The sequence below is a fragment of the Amblyomma americanum genome, chromosome 4, assembly GCF_052857255.1.
Source record: "Amblyomma americanum isolate KBUSLIRL-KWMA chromosome 4, ASM5285725v1, whole genome shotgun sequence".
NCBI classification, from domain to species: Eukaryota; Metazoa; Arthropoda; class Arachnida; order Ixodida; family Ixodidae; genus Amblyomma; species Amblyomma americanum.
Genome location: NC_135500.1, coordinates 108,786,189 through 108,812,558, shown reverse-complemented (window position 1 = coordinate 108,812,558; position 26,370 = coordinate 108,786,189). Strand labels below are relative to the sequence as shown.

The 26,370-nt window shown below is 43.1% G+C and overlaps 1 protein-coding gene across 5 annotated transcripts; it reads left to right on the top strand.

Annotated features, from left to right (window-relative positions):
* Positions 1 to 24,145, top strand: LOC144128202 (esterase OVCA2-like). Of its 5 annotated transcripts, XM_077661415.1 has the most exons (9): positions 2,937 to 2,955; positions 3,196 to 3,273; positions 4,102 to 4,124; positions 6,236 to 6,306; positions 10,810 to 10,869; positions 11,821 to 11,903; positions 14,347 to 14,425; positions 16,543 to 16,689; positions 22,080 to 24,145. In XM_077661415.1, exons 2-9 carry the CDS (start codon positions 3,247 to 3,249, stop codon positions 22,223 to 22,225), a joined length of 636 nt encoding a protein of 211 aa, XP_077517541.1. In that variant the 5' UTR covers positions 2,937 to 2,955; positions 3,196 to 3,246; the 3' UTR covers positions 22,226 to 24,145. The 5 variants fall into 5 exon arrangements, with proteins under 5 accessions (XP_077517540.1, XP_077517543.1, XP_077517541.1 ...); XM_077661414.1 differs by lacking the exons at positions 2,937 to 2,955; positions 3,196 to 3,273 and adding an exon at positions 1 to 109 and having other exon boundaries at positions 22,080 to 24,143; XM_077661417.1 differs by lacking the exons at positions 2,937 to 2,955; positions 3,196 to 3,273 and adding an exon at positions 367 to 609.
* The last annotated feature ends 2,225 nt before the right edge of the window (positions 24,146 to 26,370 follow it).

Below are 26,370 nucleotides of genomic sequence, written 5' to 3'. Positions count from 1 at the left end.
CCGAAACTGAAACTGGAACCAACGTTGTGTCGATATCAACGTCCTGATGGTTGCTATGGCAACCGTCATGGCGGACGCCTGCGATAGTTGTGTTGCCTCGAAGCTTAGGGTGAGTTACTTATCAACTAAACAATTGGTAGCTGCTGAATGCTGGCAGTTTTCGGTTTTCGTCGTGGAGAAAGAAAGGGCTCAGACATCGCGTCGTGCGGTGACATTCGAGCTCCTTGCTGTAGAGCGGCTTTCCACTTTCTTGAGAGTGGTGACGATAGAGAACTTCCTGCGCCGTCTGAGGAGGCTCATCGCCGGTACTCGCCTTCATGCGCAACTTTGAATGAAAATTGCCTGTGAAACGCTGTAGATTGCCTTTTAATCAGTGACCTGCTTGAAGTGATAGTTTTGCCAATAGAGTGCTTCCTGATGTAAACAATCAACCTGACGTCAAAGGGGCGTGGCCTGATGGGCAAAATCGTCATTCCCTTGCGAAACGGTTTTGCTTGTGTCGGGCGCTCCCCCGCCGCCTTATTCTTGTCCCGAAGAGCCTCCTCGGTACGCCGCGTGTTTCATCAGTAGAACCAGAAACACGTGCGCCGATGACGTATGCCGGGAGAGGTCTGCAACGCGCCCCACCGATTTTTTTTTTGCATTTTTTTTCCTTGTAGAGAGAGAGAGAGAAAAACTTTATTGTCCAGAGGAAATCGGGGCATGCCCCTGGGTCCCCGCACGACCCCACTTCACTCAAGTGTTTATGTCCCTAAGGTCCATAACACTGGCAGCCCGGCCTGTGGCGATGGTCTGCACGGCCGGGTCCTCTGAGTGCAGCAGGGTCTCCCAGTCCTCCCAGGTCTTGAGGTCCTCTAGGCCGCGCGGGGGAGGGTCCGCCGGGCAGAGGGAGAGGATGTGGAGGGAGGAGGCGAAGGGTTCTGGGCACAAGGTGCAGGCAGGAGTGGGGAAGGAGGGATGATAGTGGGCGAGGGTCAGGGGTGAGGAGAGTGTGTGTGTCTGTAGTTTGCGCCAGAGTGTTGCGTGTTTGTTATCTAGGGAGGGGTGGGGCGGGGGGTAGAGCTGGCGCGAGGCTCTGTAGGCCTGCGTCATCTCGCTGAACGAGTGCATTCGCTCCCTAGCGAATCCCCGATCCGAGGCCACCTGAGCCCGGTTTAAAGAACCGCGGGCTAAAAGGTTGGCGGCCTCGTTTCCGGGATTCCCGGAGTGCGCAGGCACCCATATAAGCTCTACATGGCGGGGTGGGGGTGCATCGGGCGAGTCCAGTATGCGAAAAGCAGGGACGTGGACTCGGCCTCGCGCAAAATTTAGAATTGCAGTTTTTGAGTCTGTTAAAATGTACCAGGCTTCCGTGCGGGTGATGGCAATTGCAATGGCGGCTTCCTCTGCAGCCTCTGGGGCGGTGTCTCGGGGGAGAGGTAGTGTGAGGAGGGCGGATGAAGAGGAGTCCACCACGGCTGCGGTTGCTTCGTCACCCGTGCAGGCGGCGTCCACCCATACGGCGTCCGCCTCGGAGCCGTATACTCGGTGGAGTGCCTTCGCACGGGCTCTGCGGCGTTGCTCATGGTGGGAAGGGTGCATATTTTTTGGCAGTGGCTTGATGACCAGCTCTCGGTGAAGGGATCGAGGAATGGGGAGGAGGGTTGGGTCGTTGGCCGGTATTCTGATTCCGAGAGAGTCCAGGATATACCGGCCTGTGGAGGTTTGTGTAAGCCTTATGTATTGGGCCTGTCGATGGGTCTCCACGAGTTCCCCGATCGTGTTGTGGAGGCCCAGGCCTAGTAATCTGTCTGTGGGGGTGTTGAGGGGAAGATGAAGTGCGACTTTGAATGCCTTGCGGATCAAGGCATCCAAAGCATTTATGTCGTGTTTGGATAGTTCTAGGTATGGGGTAGTGTAGAGCACACGGCTGAGGACAAAGGCATGAATGAGGCGACAAAGGTCGCGCTCCTTCATGCCTCTATGATGGCCCGAAACTCTGCGGATGAGATGCGATATCGCGCCTGCAACCTGCTTGAGTTTCCTGAGGGTGGTGGTGTTTTTGCCATCGTTCTGGATATGCAGGCCCAATACGCGGAGGGTGTCAACCTCCGGTACAGGGTCCCCATTCAGTTCGATGGCAATGGGGGAGCGGGGGGAGCGGTGGTTCTTAGGCCGGATGAGGAGCAGTTCGGACTTCTCTGGGGAACAAGACAGTCCGATGTTCTGTACATAATTTTGGGTGAGGGTGGCTGCTTCCTGTAAGGTGTTCTCTATGTAGAAAGACTCGGCTCTTAGCTCCGGTCGGCGTGATTTGTAGGGGGAACGGAAACGTTGAGAGTGAAAGTTTAATCTAGGCCGAAAACACAGCAAGTAGCCTTCGCTGGTCTCGACTGACGGGCTCGATCAGCTATACTTAATTTTGGGTACTTCATGAGGTCATATGCATATATCAATTAACATTTGCCATACGCCGCATTGGAAATACCATGGGTATTCGCGGTGTTTCGCAGGTGTCAGTATTGGCACCGACGTTATTGAATATGGGTGCACATGGTAGGCCTGCCTTTAACTTTTTGGTGTATGCGCTGGTAGCGTCACCGTGTGAACTCGCCGCACGCCCTGTAATTAAAGCGGCTACTGGCCTGGTGGCTCTAATTAAGTGTCGCCACCAGCGGTGCTTAATTAGGCCGGCCATTCTTTGCAAAATAAAATACTCGTCAGTCGTCAACGAATGAGATCGCCTCACGTATTCGATCGATTTAACTGGCTGGGAACGTCCATTGGGAAATTTCATGCAGCTGCCAATAAGGGAAGTTGAAAAAGCTTAAATTGCTACCATGTCGCATGGCATATGGTGCACGTGCAAGCACGCTTCGTTTATTGTTCCCAGTTCAGCGTTTATTAACAAAGGCGTCCGGCCAGTGTGGTCATCCACAAGATGGCTATATAAGAGATGTCGATCATCTATGTACAGTACTCACGGATTGAAATAGGACATTCGGAGCGCGTGGCCGTCGCTTCATGGAGCGCCGCCCGTAGACGCTCATGGAACCAAGGTGGTGCATTGTGGTATGGCGTGAGAGGGAGAACATCTACAAAGCAGAATTGTTCCTTCCAGTAGCCAATCAGCCGGCCTGTGGTTTACCACATGCCTGCGTGGCACTGCAAGGCTAGCGCTCCGAATGTCCTATTTCAATCCGTGAGTACTGTACACTGCACCACTCTGGGCATCTCTCCAAGAGCATGCACTGCTGAACGTGTTAGATGAATAAAACAAGCATCTCATCCAAGGTGGGCACCCATGGTGTGTACTTTGTCACACATGGCATTACTGTTGCAGCTGTGGTCGGCTCCCCTTTGTGTGGATTTGTACTGGAGGGCAACAACATGGCCCACTTAATTTTTGCTCTCCATAATCAATTTATTCTCTGTTTGCACTTCAGCAACTCATTGTTGAGCACGATAGCCACACTCCTCTCAACTCTTTCTATGTTGCTGTTAGCATCCAGAGTATTCGGGTCACAACTGCTGTCTGCTGACCTAGTCAGACTTCTACAAGCAGGCTGGCTATAGGTCATTCACTCTGAGGCTGTGGAACCTGTTTCATATATCTTTCTCTGAGAAGTTGGTTGCTACGAAGGGGTTGTTTTCTTCTATAGCTACCATTCTCCTACTTCCCCAATCTCGCATCGGGATTGGCGATGCCCTTTGCACAAATTGCCTACTGAGACATTTCATGCACGGCCCCAGCTCTGCCAGAGCATTCATTGTCTATCTTGCAGCATCCTCAGTAAAAATGATCACAGCAGCATCTCTTGAAAGAACTCCATAAAGAGCAATTTGGTGTAATGTGTCGGCAGAAAGGTTATAAATGTTATATAGAGATTCAGAATTTACTTTCAAACTGTACTAAATAAAAATATTTAAGTTGCATACATGTGCAAATGCAGTTATGGGGGCATAATTTTTTTAAACACGCACCATGGCACAAACTTGTGGCTTGGGACATCATCTGGTGACAAACTGAAATAAGTTCTCTGCCAGAGAAATAGTTAGAGGGTACACAGCAGAAACATAAGTTTCGATGTGATATATATGTTTTAATTTTTTCCCCTTTAGGTTCTTTGTCTGCATGGCTATGGGTGAGTGAACTTCCAGCATAACTTGCACTTTTGCATGACAGCTGTGGTGTCATTCACCCCATACCTGGCCGTGAAATGGATTCCGCTTACCCAAATCTGCATGCAGTTTCTCAAAAGCAAGGTTTACTCATTTGTACTCGTTCTGTGAGTGCTGATTTGTGATAGTTGTGTAGACAGTGGTTCTAGATCAAAGACAGATTTCATGAGCTAGGAATTGTATTATAAAAATCCTCCTGAATACAAAACAGACAAAGATGAAAAGCTTAGAGAAAGAGAGTAATGTCTCTAATTAAGTTGAGTTCTGCTTTCAACAAAGTTAATCAATAAAGCTTGCAGTATCTCATGTCACGCAGAAAAAAAAATTGTTCTCCCTCTAACAACTTTACCGTGAACCTGTTTTTTTTGGAACAGCATTGCTCTAGATAAGACTATAAAAAGTTCAAGTTAATTCAACACTTTGAAGCCTATAAGACCATTAACTGAGAATATCATGCCCCTGAGGCTTCTAGGTTCACCTTAAGCCTGGCCATCAAAATAGTAGCACACAAGTACATTTGCATCATTTACTAACATGATTAAACACAGGGACCAGACATGAGTTTAGCTGAGCTCGTTACTAAAGTGTTCTACACAACTGTAGAGATTGTATATAAAAACACAGTAACAGCTTTTCAAGCTATGCTAGTTGGTATGGAGCATGCAAAGCTGCATATGAGTTACTAAAGTGTTCTACACAACTGTAGAGGTTATATAAAAACACAGTAACAGCTTTTTAAGCCATGCTAGTTGGTATGGAGCATGCAAAACTGCATATGAGCTATGAGTACGCCTTAGTGGAGGGCTCCAGAAGAACCTCTGGGGTTCTTTAACCTGCACCGACATTCAAAAGCACACGGGCAATTTTGCATTTTGCCTCCATGAATGTCAAGCCATTGTGACTGGGATTTGATCCCACTACTGTGGACTCAGCAGCTGAGCACAATAGCTACTGAGCCACAACAGTTGGTGTTCCAGTTGGTAGCACAACGTTGTTTCAAGCTGGGCCAGTTGATTTTTATAGATCCTTGCATCATTTTCCTGTGCCACCTCTTCCACTTGAGCCCTGTGAGTTAGCTAGTTGGTTTTTATAGATTCTTGCATAATTTTCCTGTGCCACCTCTTCCACTTAATTGTGCCCTGTGAGTGGGCTAGTTGGTTTTTATAAATCCTTGCATCATTGTCCTGTGCCACCTCATTCACTTGCACCCTGTGAGCCTGTGAGTGGGCTAGTTGGTTTCTATAAATCCTTGTATCATTGTCCAGTGCCACCTCATTCACTTGCACCCTGTGAGTGGGCTAGTTGGTTTTTGTGGATCATTTCATCATTGTCCTGTGGCACCTCTCACTTGCACCCTGTGAGTGGGCTAGTTGGTTTCTATGGGTTCTTGCGTATTGTCCTATGCCACCTCTTTCACTTGTGCCCTGTGAGTGGGCTAGTTGGTTTTTAAAATCCTTGCATCATTATCCTGTGCCACCTATTCACTTGCACCCTGTGAGTGGGCTAGTTAGTTTTTATGGATCCTTGCACCATTGTCCTGTGTCACCTCTTTCACTTGCACCCTGTGAGTGGGCTACGTGGCTTTTATAGATCCTTGCATCATTGTCCTATGCCACCTCTCCACTTGAGCCCTGTGAGTGTCTCCAATAAGCACAACTGTGAAACAGTATAGGTGCAGCTAATTTATTAATACCTTGCCGCCTTTGATGGTGTCTTAGTTTCCTCATCCTCTTTTAAACACTGCTTTTTCTGTGGACAGCACTGTACTGTAAATCGCAAGAGCCGATCCTCTGTTTTTACTTTTTTTTTTAACTGCTACGTGCTGGCCCACATAGAGGCTGGGAAGTCAGCCCAACAGTTTTTCCACGAGACATAGAATATCGGCAACAAAGTTTTGAATGAAAGCTCGTCATCACTAGATTATCTAAAGGAAAATTGCATTGGCCACCATTTTTTCTGTAGAAGAAAGTTCATGGAATGCACTGGGCTAAATAGGACTGCCACCCCTCTCAGCCTTCTTTTCAAAGAATTGCCCACAGGTCCACCTGTGAAGCTCATCTTCCATTTCTTCCAGGCAGGATGCCGGATCATTCAGGTCCAAAATTGGAGACTTTTGGTGGGCAACAAAGTCATTGTTGGATTTGGGTAAGTGCCACCTTTAGTTCCATATTTTAGTGTTGTGGCACTAGCATTTTTACACACATAAAGGGCATTAGCTAAGTTTAGTGGGCATCGACTTGCTTCTTTAGGCTGCATTTGCTGCAGTTTAAAGATAAAAGCCTTCATGTGAACTGTCCTGGTGTCCTCAAGCCTTCATGTCCTGTACTTCTTTTTTCATCTAAGCCTTTGTCATCTGTTCAAGGACTCATTTTAATTATATGGTCATGCTGCAAGAAGTATGAATTTGTTTCCGTAATTTCTGTTTTAATGTCTGATATTGGATCCCAGCAGCTTTTAGTCTGCAGGCTGCATTTAAGAGAGATGCAGAAATTAAAACTTTTGTTATTTATGAACGAAATGTAACAAAATTTAGTACAAATATGTAACTTTTTATGTTGATTGCAAAACTTCATTTTATCTCAAGCTAGCTATTAATGGGTATTTACAATTAACACCCTTCTGAAGTCATATCTGAGGCATTAAGTAGCTAAGAAGAAAGTGGACAAATATTTAAGGCAGCATGTTTGCAAAGCCCTGTTCTGTGTAATAAAGCGATTAATCCTTTTTTTTAGATGCCCAGTTCTCCTATAAATAAAACTTAAACTCCAGCGTGGATATTTATATGAAAACATATTTTACAAAAATAACTTTAAGAGCCTTAGTGCACTCCCCAACATCTTAGAATTCATGTGCAAAGAATAATCATCCTGCTATCATTCGTTATGAACTGTCAAGGGGATGAGTGATAGCAATCGCAGAAAAAGTGAGCGCTCAGAAAATAAGCCCTAAAGTTTATTTCCTCATCTGCCTCGTTTACTGCCTTGTATGCAAAGGCCTTTGGTAAGAGAAATGTGGTGGAGGTCTTGATCTTCTGATCTCTCCGCTTCATGGTGATATTAAGGTATTAGGATGGTGGGGTTCCATTGTCGAAACCCATCATAAGCATGCTCACAATTTTCAATGACTACACATAGAAAACCTCGTTTTCTGAATCTATTCTGTATATTTCACTATAATTTTTTGTCACAAGACAAATGAAGGCCTGAGGTTTGAGGAAAAAATATGTTGACAAATAGAAAATTTTGACCAAATTGGCTATTTTATTTGCCGTGTCCCTCATTAATTGACGTAGGGAAATTTCATGTAAGATCATGCAACGGGTTGTCGGTTAATGTCTTGGACTTATCTATTATATTATTTTTATATGTCACTGCCTGATTACTGGAAAGAAGAGAAAAATGAAATGAAAATTGGTTTTTGGGGAAACGATGTGGGCAGTATCTGTCTCACATATCAGCAGACACGTGAACTGCAGGGCCATAAGGGAAGGGATAAAGGAGGGAGTGAAAGAAGACAGGAAGATAGAGGTGCCGTAGTGGAGGGCAGGAACTGGGGATCTTTCACACGGGTAGGCGTGCCTTAGTGTTTCCTTTCTTCGCCTCCATCGAAACACAAACCACAGATCAGTAGCCGGATTAGTAGGAAGGAAGATACCTGAAATTATTTTGGGTTGAGAAAAATATTTTGAAGTGCAGAAAATTCTTAAATACAAAAAGGGGGACTCCTGTCTTAAGCGAAAATAGTGCAAAAGATGAGGACAAGGAAAGAAAACAACAGGACCAGCGCTACTCACAACTGAAGGTTTATTCACAGGAAGCAAGGAATATAAAGAGCACAAACAAACAAGAATCCCAAAGTACCTGTGGAATTAAACATAAAACTAAGTATGTTCCATGCTCTGAAGGAGTTGTTTATAAAATTCCTTTTTCCTGCGGAGAAGTATACATTGGCCAGACGGGTCATTGTATTAACATACGCCTAACTGAACATGCTAGTACAATGGAGGCTAATAAACCTACTAATCTAGTCGATCATGTTAGAGACTGCAAATCTTGCATCCATACTTTTCATCACAGTGATGCATTGTACAGTCACCCAATGCAGTTAACTAGGGAGATTATGGAGGCTTTCTGCATAAAGAAAAAACTAGATTGTGTGTTAGCAGCCCGTCGGTTTGCCTGCATGACAGTGAAGTTCGTTTCCTCAATCCCACGTAGCTACACATTTGTTTGCTTTGTTATCTTGTTTGCGCCCTTTATATTCCTTGCTTCCTGTGAATAAACGTTCAGTTGTGAGTTAGCGCTGGTCCTGTTTTTTTCTTTCCTTGTCTTCGTCTTTTACGCTATTTTCGCTTAAGTATGTATCACCAACTTACCCGTATTGCCATCGTGGGGACTCCTGTACTTACATGAACTGCAGCTCTTGCTACCCTTGGTTGTGAATAACTGGGAATATATTACGAGATGCTTGGAAATTTACAAAGGAAATTTGTGACAGCTTTAGAGTGCACACAGTTATATTAATGGCATCTAACAGTTCTTTTTTCTGAAATTTGTGAAACTTGGCACACAGAAAGCTTTTTTTGCAAACTTTGGAGGCTTTTTGCTAAAAAAAATTAAATGAGCTATTTGCAAAGGTTTAATGCATTATTCTGTACTAACTTGATCTACGAATATGAAATTCACCAACATATCTTCAACAGATAAGGAAACATTATAGCGCACAGTTCAGGAAAGCACAGAAAAACAAATACTTTTAGTGATGAATGCAAAAAACCCACTTTTTATATATTTATATTTTTATATTTATTTTGTATGCTATATGTATGTCCCCAGTTAAAAACATGTTGCATAATATTGCCAGTGTAGTAGATGGAGCACCCCTAAAGAGACCCTGTTTAGACATATTGCTTGTTTTTACTGAATTCGGTTATGAATAACTTGCAACGACATAATAAATATCCTGCAAGGACATACCTAAAATTTTTAAACGGCATTTGTAACTACCTTAGAACGTGCTAAGCTAATCTTGTTGGTTTGAATTTTTATTATTTGTAAAATTTTGCAAACTTGGAGCACTGGAAATATTTTTTGCTAAATTTGGAGGTCATTACCTCAGGAAATAAATGAACTGAAATCATATCTAGTTTACATTGTGTTCTCTGCAAACTTATCCGCTAAGTGATATAGCATTCACTGATATGTGAAAAAAACAGCAACGACTTTGAATGACAAATTTTTTGTTATTCTTTTTATTATGTTATTCTGTCAAGGTGGTATTAATTAAATGAGCATAGATAAGCATTAAAAACATGTTGATTGTTGCAGTTTTGTTACTGCAGTCAGAGTGCAACACACCTGTTACTGCTAACAAGAGAAGTGGCTACGTGAGCATGAAGTATATGTGGCCAGAAATTTGGTGCTACATCCTTTCCGCCACCACGAGTATTGCACCATGAGGCACTTCTACAAGATGTTAAAACTTTATAGCTTGTCTTCATGTGTTCGTTGTCCTATGTTTAGAGCGACAGAAATGTACGTGTCCGCCCATGTATTATGCAAACTGAAGCCTCGGCTGTATGTCACGACAGTGCTATAAAATATTGCGCCAGGTATAGAAGTTTGGCATATTGTATAATTAATTTATTTCACTCTTAAATAGTGCTCTGAAAGAAAATGGCTGTTGTTTCATACATGTTGTAGAAAACACGCTTGTTCATAGCTGAAAGGTGAGTCGAGCTGTGCAGACTGGTCTTATTAGATGTGCTGTGTCTTCCAGCAGTACTTTGGTACAGAATGCTTATTAATACTAATGTAGTGAAGGATATCCAGACAGAATATATAAAAACAAACAAATACGCTTTTTTAAACATGGTCAAAATGTTTTTTGTTAAAGTAGAAGCCTGAGAGAGTTTGTAGGTACTCATTCTAAAACAGCACAAACAGGAAAGGAAATGTACAACACGAGCACTCATGTTGTATGTTTCCTTTCTCGTTTGCGCTGTTTTAGAATGATTACCTTTTTTGTTCTATGCCTTGTTGAATTTTAAGCAATATTTTTTTATTCTGCAAAAGACATACCAGTGAATTTTGCATCATTTAGCAGATCAATTTGCAAAGAATGCAGCTTAAATCTAGGTGTAGTATAGTGAACTTCCTTTCTGACTTAAAGATTTCCCAAGTTAGCAAAGTAATTTTCTACGCATAGCAAGTTTGCAAAATTTTACGCATCGTGTCATTTGCCAAGAGGGGTGAATCCAAGTGTGGCATGTCACGATGCCCATTTTTTTGCAAGAAAGATCTCTTAGTGCGTGCAAGTTCAAAATAATTAAGACCAAATTAAAGAGGGGTTGTTGGTTGAAGGCTAACCAAATTTCCTGTCATACTGGGCAGCACACAGTGCTTATGAGCATAAGGATTACGTTGCAACTTCTGAATGAAGTCATTACACCCGGTGTTCAGATGCAGGTAACGTCTTTTTTTTCCATTTTTACATGTTGCAGTGTCTGTCAGGTTGATGTAAAGGATCTTCAGTGCTACAGATTTGCTGGTTCACACGTAAAGCATACAGTGCTGCTGCATGTTTCCTTCATCAATGTGCCCTATCCTGTGCACTGCAGTCCTCTTGTTGCCCTGATTGTTTTTTCAGTATTCATCGATGCACCTCATATCATAGAGAAGGATGTCCACTCTGAATGGGAAATTGTAGGTGAGAACTGCACGAAGCTTATCTCCATGCTGTGGAGTTTTCTCATTAGAGATGCACTCGCGCTATGAACCAAGTGCCTATTTTTTGTTGCCAGACTGAGTGAACATCACACGATGCTGCAACACGAAATCGTTGATGCACAAAGATAATCATTATATTACACAGTAATGTGATCTTTGATGTGTAAATGAAATTAATTGTTCAGTTGGTCACGCTGGCCCACATGACAAGCACTGTGACTGGCAATTCATGAAACTCGGCGATGCGACCTACAGAAGTGTAGCTGTGAGCTTTGGTGTGGATACAAATGGCATAAATGGATATAAATGTGGATATAAGTGGACAATTACAATTGGATGACTCGGGGGGGGTTGGCAAGGTGTTTTAACTGTGGCAGGCAGAGCATACCTACACTTGTCAAAATGTGCCTGTTCTGACAGCACAGCATTATGGCTCCTTAACGGTCAAGGGCACCAAAATAACTCTCTCTAGTCTTTCACGCCTGTTAGTGAAATGGGCAGCATTTTAGCTCTCACTGCAAACTCGGCATTACATTCAGCACAGAAGTCGTGGCTGAAAGGGTAGCTCATACACCACATATTTGTATAAGGCAGTGGACAAATGGGTATGTGAACAGGATGCAGCTAACAAAATTATTTAATCCTTCAATCCCCAGGCACAAGCTGCATGCGCCATAAAAGCTCATAGCAGCATCTCCAGTGACAAGTCTGTGTAACCTAGTATGAGCAATGTCAAAATTTTTCATGAGCAGTATAGGCATGTTCCTTGCCAATATCTGAAAATTTGGAAGTATTTTCCTCTTCTGCATTACATTTTGTGACTTAAAGAGTTATGTTGCAACACTCTCACAATCACCATACATTGCTTTCTCTGTCAGCAAGAAACCTATGCACACAGTGATCCATGTAAATTGTGTGCACTGTGGACCAGGGGGCCGCGGCTGGTGGATCTCGGGCAGTGCGCGAGAATTCGAGGAGTCTGTCAAGGCCATTGAGCAGGCGTGCAAAACAGAGGTGAGGAGGCTCTATGTATGGTGGTGGTGCAATATTTCTGTTCCCTGAGCAGATCACAAAAAGGCCTGTGATCTTTTTATTTTGCTTTCTCATGTCCTTTCTTTTTGGTGTTCTTGCTTGTGTGGTGAGAAAAGCCATAAAGCTTGCTCATATTTTGCTCTCTCCACTGATGTTAAATCCAGAAGACACTGCAAAGCATGTTGCACTTTTGGTTTCCTTGCCTTCGTTATGTTGGTATCCTTAAAACACTCTGGTATCTGTATAAGAACCTGGAAGGTTTACCTTCGAATTTATTAACCACCGTGTTACTACTTTTTGTATATTTTTCCTCTTTCGTTCTTTGGCACTCCTGTTCTTTGTCTTTTTTCTTCTGGAACACCCTCCCATCAGCACAATATCACTGCAGCTGTTTTAAACATGCTAGCTAAAATCCAAACGTTCTAATAAAGATATCTTGTCTACTAGGGTAGCTTTGAAATGTTACAACAGTGTTACATTTTTATAATGGTCACACATTACTACATTGTTCCTGATGTCCTTTTTTGAGGTGTTTTGGAAATGTAACAGCTGAAATAACCTTTTCATGACCTTAACTAAACATTTACGTAATGCAGATGCAACTTTCACTAAACTAGTACTGTAACCCTGCAAGGCCAGACCCGCCAGTTGTGATCTGCCACAACTTCAATTAACCTTGCAATGTGCATGGATCAACAAGAGCAACATGCACTACAATGAAGCACAACTAATACGTGCAACTGATACACACCTAACATAGCATTATCTCAAGTTTCTATAGCCAGCCATAAAAGATGCGATAAGTGATAGTTGTGAATGGGTAACACACAAAGTTGTCTTATTAAATTTTGGAGCTGTGTATACAATCTATGGCAGGCACCATCTCATGTATTTCACTGCAAAGATCTGCTGGTTGAAAGACATTGTTACTGCGGAAACATTAGGAAAATTTCTGATGCTTCAAAATATTGGTAATATTTTATAGTTAGGATTTGAACTTTATAGCATTAATATTTGTATTTTTGTTGTATAGATATGATTTGAACATTTGATAACATTAGATTTTGTAATGCTGTTTTGTGATTATGATTTGAACATTAAAGGGACCCTGAAATGATTTCGATGGGCATATATTCTAGTGCAACAGGTCTGTAGAGGTGGTCTTTGCGGGCGTTCGAGTCAAATTTGAAAGCTCTGCATGAATCCTATTATTTAGGAAGAATTTTTAAATATAGCTGCTCGCAGTAGCTCACAACCGATTAGGGCGGCACACCTCACCGTGCGTCCCCTACCCAATGACGTCAGTGAGCAGAAGAGCCAGCCTTCAAGCTCGCCCTGTCTGCCCACTGATGTCGTCGGGGTAGGGGATGCGCAGTGAGGTGTGTCGCCCAAATCGGTTGTGAGCTACTGTGAGCAGCTATTTTTAAAAATTGTTCCTAAATTATAGGGTCCATGCAGAGCTTTTAAATTTGACTCAAACATACACAAAGACCACCTCTACAGACCTGTTGCACTAGAATATGCCCATCGAAATCATTTCAGGGTCTGTTTAAAGTAACATCTCGAACACAGCATTAGTTTAATGTTAAGACAACATTACGCTAATGCGTAATGTTGACTTAACATTAAACTAATGCATATCACAAAACATAAACATTATTTGTTAATGTTTAACAATAGCATAACATTCTAATGTGACTTTTAATGTTACTGCAACTTACACAACAATTTTATAACCCTCTTATAATGTTCAGTGCTACCTGGGTATCTCTCTCTTGCACAAGTCAGGCATTGGCTTTTGAGCTGCACCTTTTGCAGTCTACAGACATTGTGGTTGATCTCAGCAACCACTAACACTAAGTTGCTGATTAAAAGGCTTTCTCTGCTTTTCTATCAGCTGTTGGTCAGGCAAGCAAGTAAGTATGTTTGCTAGAAAGAGCCAGGAGGGCATCATGAAGTACATCATTGTCATCATCAGCCTGACTACGTCCACTGCAGGACAAGGGCCTCCCCTATATCTCTCCATATAACACTGCCCTGTGCCAGCTGCAGCCACGCTATCCCCGCAAACTTCTTAATTTTATCCACCCACCTAACTTTTTGCCACCCGCTGCTGCCCTTCTCTTCGCTTGGAATCCAGTCTGTTACCCTCAAGGACCATCGGTTATCTTGAAGTTAGTGGTCGTTAATTCTGGTTTGTATCATAAGCAACTGCTTTCTCATGTCTGACCTCGATGCAGGGTTATGAATTGGCTAAGCACTGTTTGTGTCCAGCATGTGTTTAATGGACAAACAAGGCCAGGAGTGTTGTGGTAGTGAGTTGCACTAAGACACCTCTTATTGAGGCTCATTCCCTGCTTTCAAAATGGAAAGTTCAAACGGTGGAAGCTGTCCTGAGCTCACATGGAAATGAATTTTCATGCAGGGCCCTTGTGATGGAATCCTGGGCTTCAGCCAGGGTGCTTGCATGACAGCCATGATCCTCTCGCTGCAGTGCCTCAAACGTACAGTTTTTACTGCCCTTTGTGATCTCAGCTTTGTAATGTGTAATCTTAATGGTCTGTATTTTTCAACACTTGTTACCACCAGGCAGTGTTGTAGGCGTGACCAAAAAAAAGTAACTAAATACGCTACTCGTTACACTCAAAGAAAAATGGAACGCACTACCGCCCTACGTTACGTACAAAAAAGGTGACGCGTTATCGTTACCGTTACCGAAAAAAGCACCGTACGTTACTTTGCCGTTACTTCACGGCCATCAATTTTAATTAATGGCCTTAAGAACTTCCGATAACAATTTTTTAAAGCTCACATTTCACATAAACTTCTAGCCCAAACAAGATTTTATGCGAAATCCTGATTTAACGAGAATACTTTGCACAAATGTGCAGGAGCTTAGCAATGTTATATGGCCTTAAGTTGCCTGTAGAGTTACATGTGATGGATTCTAACTCTGTGGCACATGGTGAAGCCATTTTCTGAATGTGACATTAAACACAAAATGACATTTTATCATCAATTCTAACCTCACACAGTAAACATCGCTGAACTCTCAACAAATTTAAGGTAATTCTGAAAAATGTGATGTTCCAAAATGCTCTGCGTGCTTCAACTGTTTAGAGAGCTGTGCGTACGAGTGGTTTGGGAAGCGGAGGTAGGTGAAGGCAAGTGTGTGAATGTGTGTTTGTGCACATGTTTCGTGCTTTATGGCTATTCTGTGTTTCTTTTTTTAGTTAGGTGTGTTGTCAAGGGCAGGTGTTTTCTGGCATGCATACGAGCCGCAACAAGGGTCGTCGAGAGCACCTGTACATTTTGTTTATTTACGACGTCACTTCAGGCACTCGGCGTTTTTTTTTCTAAAAAAGACGGCAGAGTGGGTCGCAATTTTAACAAAAAGTAACTAACAACGTGACACCTCACGTTACCGAAAAATGTTAACGTAGGTATGTTACCCGTTACAGTTCCGAAATGGTAACAAGTACGTTACTAAATTACCGAAAAAAGTAACGCGTTACTGGTAACGATGTTACTTGTAATGCGTTACCACCAACACTGCCACCAGGGAAGGCTGACACAGCCAGAGGTCCAAGACAGATTCAGAACTTCGTGAAACTGCTGAAGCATTCTCATCTAGTTGATTTTTACAGAATGCCATTATTTTTGGTTTTTAGTCCTACAGCAGTTCGCAAAGTTCTCGATGTGAACTAAGGTTCAGTGTATGGCTACTATGTAATATTATAAGTGTCCAACTGATTACAGCCCTGCATGAAAAGGTGCACATTACTCATAAGTATTTTCATTTGATACAGAAAGCTGGGCTAGTTTCGGAAAGGAAGAAATAGTAGCTAATGTGAATGAGCTTAGATGTGGTCTGAAGAAATGACACGGCAAACTCTTCTGTCAGTCGTCATGTTTCCTTAGTCGTTGATGAGCTTGAACTTGTGGAGTTCTGCTCGCATGATTTAGTCTTGTATGGTAAAGTTTTGCAAATGACTGTGTGGGGCATTGAAAAGGACCTGCTTGCAGCGCAGCATGACAAAAAGAACATGTGATCTTAATCTGACTTGTGCCAGCCACCTACAATGACTTGTAGGGGCCTGTTTTATGCCATTCTGGCATCCTGTGCTTCAAGTCGTGTTCTCAGACCGCCACATCATCAAACACTGAGTCACGGGGTGTTTCTCCATTCGAGTATGCCAGGTCATGTTTATGTGCCATATGCATTTCTTACTAAATAATTCACAAGCCTTGGCCAGTCATCTCTCTTTGTCATCTTGCATTGTGCAAAACGTGTCCTTAGAGTTTGCATTACTCAATCACCTACTCCAAAAACATTTTTTTCTTCGGCAGGCATCCGTATCTGCTATCCCTGGACAATACTCATCCAGGCTTCATTAACTCAATTTTTCTATTTGTGGCCCCTTTAACAGGCTGAATGCAAATGAATTATGCTGCCATTAGCTTTCATCTGCATAAACTCAAAGAACTGCTTCCAACTCTTATTGGTCCAGTATGCATTGACTTACTGATTAATGTGGACAGGCAGCTTGTTAGTTTTATTTGTTTTGCTTAGTGATTTAGTTAGTTGAAAGCAGTCTTTTTCTTCTTTTTATTAATGCAGAGGTGGAGTGCAGCTTCAAGTTTGGCGTCCTAGTGTCCGGGTTCCAAAGCCGTACGTGCCCCCAAGATCACCTTTTTGCAAAAGAGGGCTCGATAGACGTACCCACCCTGCACATCATTGGTGACAACGACACCATCATTCCGAAAGGTGCATCACTTCTTTTTTGTATATTCTGCTTTAGCTTGTGACCACAGCAATGGCCTAGTGGTTTGAGCATCCACCTCACATGCGGGAGGTGCTGAAGAAGATTGGGTATCAGGAAATGAAAGGCACAGTAACTGTCTTATTTCTTGATGGACACCTCAAAGCAACTCAGGTTACAAAGAACACCTTTGTGGAGGGCTCCGGATTAATTTAGACCTCCTTGAGTTCTTTAACGTGCTTTGACATCACACAGCACAAGGGAAATTTTATATTTTGCCTCCATCGAATTATGGCCACCGTGATGCTGGTATCGGCAGCTAATGCTAAAACCACTGAGCTACCGTGTGGTGGGTCACCGTTGGGTGTCGCGTTATCACACAAGTATCCTTTTTTTTGCAGCAGTCATCGAAAGAAGTACAGCATACCTTATTCAAACTTCAAGCTAATTACTAGAAAACTATTCAAAACCTGCAGAATGGATTCAGTTCATTGTGAAAAATTTTGATCATGCACTATTTAATTCATCCAACAAATTGAATTGGAGGATGTTTGATTCGCCATTTTAAAATTTCGCACACTGCTACTATGCAGTTTCTCAGGTAGAGTCTCATTAATCTATTATGCACACACCACCATTTTTAATTAATTATTACGTGTATTTTGTTTCTAATGCCTGTGCCATATTTTTTTGCTTGTATCGCCCCCCCCCCTATGTAATACCCTCGCACGAGGGCCCTTAGGGGTATTGTAAAATAATAATAATAATATTGCTGCACTTTGAGCTTTCTGTATTTAGCGTCTGTATCATTATATCTCTTTTTTTATTTTGCATTAGAGGCAAATAAATAGCGAACACAGTTAGAAGAATGATGGCATAAATGCCGAAGCAGAGATTGCGTGAGTTGAAAACACGGCACTTGGTTCTGAATGCTTTGAAACACTTCCTATTAATCAATTCTGACTACTAACACCTCTGGTTTTATAGCGCAGTGCTTAGACACCCATTCGTAGATGTTGCTTTGTAGTCATCAGCGTAACATCAGATTTGACAATTGTGGCAGGTAGTAGCAGAGTGAAACGCCACCTGCAACGGTGAGAGCGGAGGAATGAACAAGGTGGCTGCCATGGGAAGATATCAGATGGTGGCTAGCAGCGTCCCGGGCAGCACTGAAACATTAAAACCATGTTACATTTTTGTTTTGGTCAAATGGTATTTCAGTGTCTTTACTGTACTTTTTCTAAAGTTTTTGTAGTGTTACAAATAAACATTAAATTAAGAATAACCTTCCCCTCACATTATTGAAGCATTAACAACATAAATGTAACATACATGTAACAAAAACGTTACATTCTCGAAAATGGCGAAGCAGCTCTGTACAAGCATGCAGGCCCACCTGTTGTGACAGCACACAACTTACAACGCGTTGCAAGAACCAACAACGACTACATAAAACTTGCACTACATAATAGAGCACTACATATAACTTGCATTCACTCACCTCCAAACGGATATGATGAGGTCAAGCTTATATACCCATTACTGAGGGGTGTCCCATGAGTGTTAGGGGTGAATAGATAGTAACGTTTTGTAACAATGTGAAGGAGCTGTGCTTGCAATCTATGGCGAGTACTATCTAAGAGATGTAGCTGCAAAGTACTGCTGGTTGAGAAATGTCTTTACTGTAAGAACAGTCAGAAAAGTTCTGGGAACCAGTGCTTGATACATATTTGCAATGTTGTTTATAGTTATGACTAACATTGTAATAACCTTTAGGAGATTCTTTACTTGGAATGTTTAACAAATGCGAAATGAATGTTTTCTATTTAAGTTAACTATCTATGTTAGTTTGAACGTTCACGGAACGTTGCAGTGCAACATATAATATCACTATAGTTCACATAACATTTTGTAACATTTTTCTGATGTTTGGGGCTACCTGAGGTAGCATGTCAGCTGCCAGTGGTGCAGGTGGCACGTGAAGAGCTGCACTCAAATTTTGAGTTACTGATTGACTATCGTAATCATCAGTTAATTTTTTTAACTGGCATTATTTTGCTATTATTCTACTACTATTTATTATTGTTATTATTACCTTTTAGTTTTCTAACTACTGCACTACATTCACTACTGTTTTTACAATTACAGTAAAACCTCACTGATATGTTCCCGGTTTATACGTTTTCCCGATTCGTATGCTCAAAATCACTCGCATTAAAAATGTCTCATAGAGGTACACAGTATTTCTCTGGGTTAAATGTATTTCTGGGTAACATGATGCCCCGGCTACTATGTTTCAGATTTCGACAAACTGTGGTCGTATATTATGTTGATTGACCAACTGCACATGTGCAAACGTACAAGTGGGCCGAACATGAGGGCACGTGACATGACAAGCTAGAACGAAGTGTCAGTCACTTGCCTTGGTGGCTTCGCTGCAGTGCCTAGATGGAAAGAGGTGAAGTGCCACCACCACCACTAACAACAACAACGACAACAAAAAGTATAAAACTGTGTGCTAGCAATCGAAAGAGCCGATTTTTTTTTTTTTTGCGGAGACGCGACACCAAGAGAAGAAATGCTAAGATTTATTCGCTTTGCTTAAGGGCAAGAGGCCAAGCATCTCTGACTCACAGCGATGGGCTCTCATACTAGCGGGCTGAGTCTGGCGAACGCAGATTAAAAAACAAATGCTGCATTAGTCAGTGTTGCTGTAGCTTTCCTGCTGTGCTTAGTTGCAAGGGAGCGAAGCATCCAAAAATGACAAGGAAGAGATTGGTTGCTTTCGCCATTCCTGAACTCAATGGACCGGATGCATTGCAAACTTTCTTCCGCACTTAAGATTGTGCAAATGCTGACTGAATTCTGTGAGCAGTAGAAAATGATCAGTTCGGATAGTGTGCTAAGATATGTTAATCGACGTTTTTGTGAAATTGTCAGTAAATGTCTTTTTACCTCACTCAACAGTTACGTACTTCAAAATTCGGCAGTTTAGATCACATGTTTTCTCGGATAATACTTAGTTTTCCGCAATTTGTCTAAAAAAGTATCTACGAGGTTTTACTTTTACTTTGTTACCTTTAGTTGTTTTCCTACTGTATTTACTGAAATACAGGTAGATCTACCTGTTTTTTCAAAACTGCACTTTCCAAACCCAAGTTGACCGACATGCAAATTACTGCCATGGCTAGGTGTAATCATGCTATACTGCATAAAACAGTGCCTTTGAGTCTTCACAACTGAGGATATTACAACCTCCATGATTGTAAAAATGTTATTTCACATACTCTTTCTTGTTCAAGAGAGTTGTGCTGTCTCAGTATAGCTGAAGAAGGTGCACACAGAGCTCCACTGTGCAAGTACCATGCCAACCATTTTCAGAGACCATTTTCGTAAAAATGAAACTTCCCCCATTCATTCAGGCGCACGATGAGTCATGCCTCTTGAATGTGGACGACCGTCCTGAGCAGCATTTAAGCAAGCTGTCACCTTACATGTGGAGGCATGAAAAATTGAGCGGCCGCACGCAAGTTTAGTGTCAGAGAAAAGTCCGTCGGGTACGAGAAAATCAGCAAAATACCTATCTGGCTCCTTCATGATGTTGTAGCAGCCCTGCCGCAGTTCCTTCAGATGATGCTCTGCACCTATTGACTGAATTGCATATTGCCACTTCGGAGCTTTAATTTTTTGGCGTACATGAAATTCCAGCTTCTTTTTGTAGTGATAGCTACATTACGCTAGCATTTCGAGCGTGCACCCCTTCAGCTCCGTGGCGGCACCGTGGCTGGTGACGTGGTTGGTCACGGAAAGTGGAACGGAAAGCCTTAAGCTTATGGAAGAGCGTAGCCAGGTAGATGTAGCTCTCACGTCACTCCATGTTTAACCAGAGCTAAACCACAGCCAATTTTTTTTTTGTTTTCCAATTCGTGGAGTTAAGGGAGTCAACCTTCATGATGCATCAACCAGTATGTGAGTAAAGGCCGTTTTCATTCTTCAACTCATCATCATCATCAAAAAGGCCTATGCCCACTGCAGGGCAAAGGCCTCTCTGATGTCTCTCCAATTAACCCTGCCCTTTGCCTGCGGCCACCATATCCCCGCAAACTTGTTAATCTCATCCACCCACCTAACTTTCTGCCGCCTCCTAGGCTTGCATTCTCTTGGAATCCGTTACCTTTAAGGACCAGTGGTTATCTTGCCTTCGCATTACATGCCCTGCCCAAGCCCATTTCTTCTTCTTGTTCTCGACTAGGATGTCATAACCCATGTTTGCTCCCTGATCCACTCTTCCTGCTTCCAGGAACTTAATGTTACACCTATCAATTTTCTTTCCATAGCTTGCTGTGTTGTCTTTAACTTATGCTGAGCCCTTTTTGTTAGCCTCCACGTTTCTACCCCATAGGTGAGTACCGGTAAGATAAAGCTGTTGTATCTTACCAGTACAGCCATTGTATCAATTATTACAGTCGATCTCAGATGTACCGAACTTTAAGAGGATCGCGAAAAAGTTGGGTATATCGTTAGTTTGATATATAAAACTTTGCAGTAGATAAGCTCATGTGTAGCAAAGAAGCATGATTGCGGTGCACCCACACTATCCGTGTGCTTCCTGCATCAATGTGCCACTCGCCAGTGTACCGGAACATAGCCTCTGGCTATGACTGGAAGCATGCTGCTGGCTGGTGTCACTAGGACTAGCGGACACAGCGAAGCCACAGCGGATGATCTCTGTAACTATAGCTATTGCTTTTCATAACAGACCTACTCCTGTTACCTGTATGTTATTAACTTAATATTTAATTAAAATTAAGGTACAGTTGATTTCTGCAGCATCATCAGTCATCAGGCCACACAAGAGCCACCTCAAGCCTTCAGTCAACTAGGCTGGCTTCACCACACGACAACTGCTGCACAGAACGCTGGTTTACCTATATGCCAGCAGTTTAGCGGCGAAAATAAGTACGCCCTAGCGGAGGCTATCCACAACCGCACCTTACATGCTCCTTGTCACACGGTTTTACAGCATATGCGCATGGCTAACGCTACCAGCAAGCATCCGAGGCTGCGGTGCCAGCACGAGTCAGTGTGCAAAAAGTGATTCCAAGAGCGCCGTTAGAAGAAGCGCAAGCTGCAGGGGTGCATCACACCTTTCAATATATTCACTGAGTGGGAGTTCGACAACCCTGAAAGGGCTGTGCTGTACTTCTGCATGGAAATTTCAAGCGAATATTTTTACAATAATTAAGTTGACTACGCTAGTTTTTTCTTTTTTCTGTTGTCTTGCACTTGCTTTCAGTATTTGAGTAAATACCATATTTTGAATTCCATTTTGAGATTTCATTTCCTGTCAAACAAATGTAACCATGCACCCCGCCTACTTTGTCTTCTCTTCCAGAGCGAGCAATAGAACTCCTCCCCTTCTTTGTGTCCCCATGTGTGCTGTACCATCCGGGAGGCCACTCGCTGCCAACAAGCAGCCAATGCAAGAAGGAGTACATCGACTTCTTCAAACAAATGGCCAGCACACATAGTGGGACATGATGGTCTCCTTGGTTAGACTGCTTTCATCACTGCTGCTTGACTTTTTTTTTCACCGTGAGAGCTGTTATTGGGAGCTTCCCTGAGCCATCTTGTGACTGACGCCCATTGTAGTTTTGGCCACTGATCCAAACGGCCAAGAGAGAAGAGGAAGAAACAGACAAGAGAAAGGAGAGAAAAAGGGAAAGAAAACGGAGGGGTGCTGTCGTGAAGCGAGATATGGACATGACAGCTCTCACCGAGTGTTTTAACTAAGCCATAGCCTAGTTTAGCCTGTAAGCTTTTCAGCACAGCAAAAGCACTGCCGCACATTTCAGAGCAAGAATGAAGTTCAGGCAGGGGTCATGTTTCAGCAAATATTTTCCAGTGAACCTTGCGAGCATTCACTTTCTAAAAGTTTTCTGCATGTTTTAGCAAACTCTTTGTTGGTTGTGGTAATGAATTGAAGTGAAAAAAATGGTCGTAATGCCGTGCAAAAAAATAAAGGTACATGAAATGAGGAACAGTTCTAATGGGTAGTGATACAGTGAGACGTTGCTTTGCTCTGCTCTCATGTTTTTTTTTTTCACTTTCACATTGTGCACAGCAGGAAATATTTGATTGGAAAAAGCATTGCAGCTCAAGAATGCAGCGGCGAATTCCCCTTAAAAAAGGCTATAGTTCTAGCTCTGCAACAGAGGGTAGGCAGGAAAGGGACAGCTGGGGCCTTTGTCCTCAGCCCTAACGACCCCACTTTTCAATTTCACCCATTAACTAGTGCGTAACGAGGATAGCACACATTTTTAGGCACCTTACCGTTAACCGTTCCGCACCCCTAACCCGAACAATGAAAAACACACTCCCCACAGCATGGGGACAAAGGCCTTTCTCCTTCCCTTTGTTGCCTAGTCTCTACCTTATGAAAACCGTCGACGCCTTTGGCTGGAGGGCCTTCTTTGAGGGATTTTGCCTCTGAATTCTTGAGTTGTGACTGGCCATGCTAACATGAACTGCGAATGCACAGTAGGAGCTGCTGGTTTGTTTTCAACCAGTAGAGCTGGAGGAAAAGAGGTGCGCAGAGCAGAAGGCGAATTCCTCTTGGACGGGGCTTCATGTCCTGCCGGAGCAACGCTGCTGACCGGTCGCGGTTAAGCCCCGGTGATGGTAGCTGCTTTTGACGCCTGAATGAATTTAACCAATAGCCATCGCTAAACAAAATTATGCTAAACAGAATGCGATGAGGGAGGGTGCGATTATGAAAAAATCGCCAGAAAGGGCTCGCAAACTTTCGCGTGCCGTTGTGGGTTCTGTGCTGCGTGTAGAAGCGTATTATTTGGCCCAGATGTCCAGAGAATGTAGTCATTGAGTGAGTTTATGTACTCTCCTCTGAAGGTGTTTCAGAACTCTTTTAAAAGGACCCTGAAATGATTTCGGTGGGCATGTTTTACTGCATCAGATTTGTAGAGGTGGCCTTTTCTGGTATGGCAGTCAAATTTAAAAGCTCTGCATGGACCCTCTAATTTTGAAATAATTAGTAAAAATCACTGCTCGCAGTAGCTTGCAACCGATTAAGGCGACACTGCATCTAAAGAAGTTTTAGGGGCTTTAACCTCACCAACCGCACGTTCCTTACTTCGATGACATCAGTGGGCAGACTGGGCGAGCAGTCAGTGGGGACTGGCCGCACTTTGAGGTGTCGCCCTAATCGGTTGCGAGCTACTGCGAGCAGCAATTTTTTTAAATTATTTATCAATTACAGAGTCTATGCAGAGCTTTCAAATTTGACTGGCATTTTAACTGGCATACCCGCAAAGACCACCTCTACTGTTGCACTAGAATATGCCCATCGAAATCATTTCAGGGTCCCTTTAAGTCTGCAGTGAAGATCCGCCCATATTTAGGACCGCCACATAGAATTCCTACTTGAAAATAGTCTTTTGATTAAACTTTTGTTTGTAATAAAAAAAAATTTCATGGTCCGTCGATGGCCTGTCTCCGACAGCCAAGCAGGATGTCCTTGACCCGGGCTCGGCAAACCAGCTCAGGCAGGGGTGGGAGTTTGACATTAGCCTTGCACGAGCTGATCACCGCTTGCCGACGCTATCATGCTCAGCCCTGTGACGGCCTAACGACAAATTACCTTTTATACTAGAGAGTACACCAGAATGGCAGCTGTACAAAATGCATGAAAAATGTTCAGAAAGCCTAATTTGCATTTTCTGTAATTTAGACATGAAAAAGGCAGGTCTGCAGTTTATCACAATAGAGTAGTCCTTGGTCCAGTGGCGACATATTTACTGGTAAAATCTGAATAGTAATGTCATCGCACTGTCACTAAGATTATTGCCTAATGACAAGCAAATGCGGCGCGGAGATCAAGCTATATAAACACTAACAAACCAGAATGGGTCAACTATCGAAGCATACATCCACAGAACATAGAACTTTCATGAGCTTATATACTCCAGATCTAAGACCCTGCTGTTGGAGCCAGTGGCTCTTGCACGTTAAGCATTATTCAGTTGTGATGCTGACACAAACGAGAAATGCAAATGAGCAGACTACACTGCGAATACCTTCTGTTAGAAAAAATTTAAGTCTACTCTGCAGTCTTTGCTGCGAACATTATGCAAACGTAATGAGACGAGATTTTCTTAGGCAACACAACTGCGCGACATGCGCGTGTCATGAAGGTCATACTTCCGTATATTTGAAAATGCTGTGCAGGCTGTTACACACACGATCAAGAGATGTGTTTTGACCAACGGCTATGTCCTAATTATGCACAGTTGTCTCAAAATTTACCCTAAGTGGTTGGTGGCCAGCGGTGGCCTTTGTCAACGTGTGTTTGCTTGCCTGCACATTGGCGGCCAACTATTGCCAGGCGTTTGCAAGTGCCCAGTTCTTTGCCTTTTGCCAATATATAGGCCGACACACAGTTGGTCAGCCGTTGCCTGACACTAGCCCTAGTTTAGTCGGCCAAGCATGTCGGCTACCAACTCGAGTCCAGCGAGTTACGAACCATTGCCCATTGGCCAATTTCTCTTTGGAATTATTACCTAAACAACCCAATGGACCACCGGTGTCCAAAGAATGTACTAAGGATGTCCACTACTGGATGTTCGGATGTCCGATGTACATAGAGTTTAATCCTAAATAGGAACTGCGGACATTCCTGGGACCACCCCATGCAAAAAATGTGGCCGAATGAACGTCCAGGGTACGTCCATGCCAGACATTCTGACGTCCCAAAGACATCCATGGAGCGTCCCATGTACACTGCATTTGACGTGCGTATTACATCCTCTAGCCATCACAGTTCGGATGCTCAGACTTGAACAACCCAATTTCTACCCTTTAATTCGAAGGAACAATTAACATGCAGACAACTTTCTCAAAAATGGTGATGCAATCCTGCAGGCATACAATCCCGGAAATCTTGACAGCAGGGTACATTAATTAATCTGACAAGAACTCTGCAATGGCACAAAGAGGGCGAGAGTCAAGCACTATACAACATAGCACAAGAACGCACCTCACACACTAACTTCGAAGTCATGCTCATCCTATGCCCGAGTGTAAAGGGTGTCTGTTATGTGCGAGTGGTGGGTGGTAAAAAATGCAGTTTTTAAATGAAATTTTTGTGCCTTGTATGCAAGCTAAGGTAGGCAAAATTTAAGAGGTTGAAGTGCAAAGTTCTCTTAAGTTGAAGAGCATAATTACTCTATAAGTGCAAAAAATTGGGACGCAACGCTAGAAACCTGCTTGTTCTGTTGATGTTTACATCATCATCTTCCATATAGACGTTCCCCTCTCTCTCTGATCCTTACCATCTTGTCGCATCGATTCAACAGTATCTACCGACTCCCTGCCGCCAGGCAAAGTGATTTTTTAATTTATTCTGCCTTCTTGACCGCATTTCAATGTTACGGAGGGCATGCAGCCCTCTGTGATTCCCGCAGGCGTCCCGATTCGGCCAAAGGGGGGTGGGCGCGAGATTGAGGCAGCGTTGAAAGCGAAACTACTGCATCCACTCAGCAAACGAATGGCACCTGTATGAGACGCTTGAATACCAGTCACACAGTCATGTGGTATGGTATGCCCTCCTGATGATCCCAGCGGGTCACGGGAGATATGTGTCACCTGCCCAATCGACTAGCCGCGTGCAG

Coding starts and splice junctions, on each gene's coding strand:
- LOC144128202 (XM_077661414.1), top strand. CDS start 47: ATGGTTGCTATGGCAACCGTCATGGCGGACGCCTGCGATAGTTGTGTT. Junction 4,125..6,235: donor CTTTGTCTGCATGGCTATGG/GTGAGTGAACTT, acceptor CATTTCTTCCAG/GCAGGATGCCGGATCATTCA. Junction 10,870..11,820: donor CTCTGAATGGGAAATTGTAG/GTGAGAACTGCA, acceptor ACTGTGGACCAG/GGGGCCGCGGCTGGTGGATC.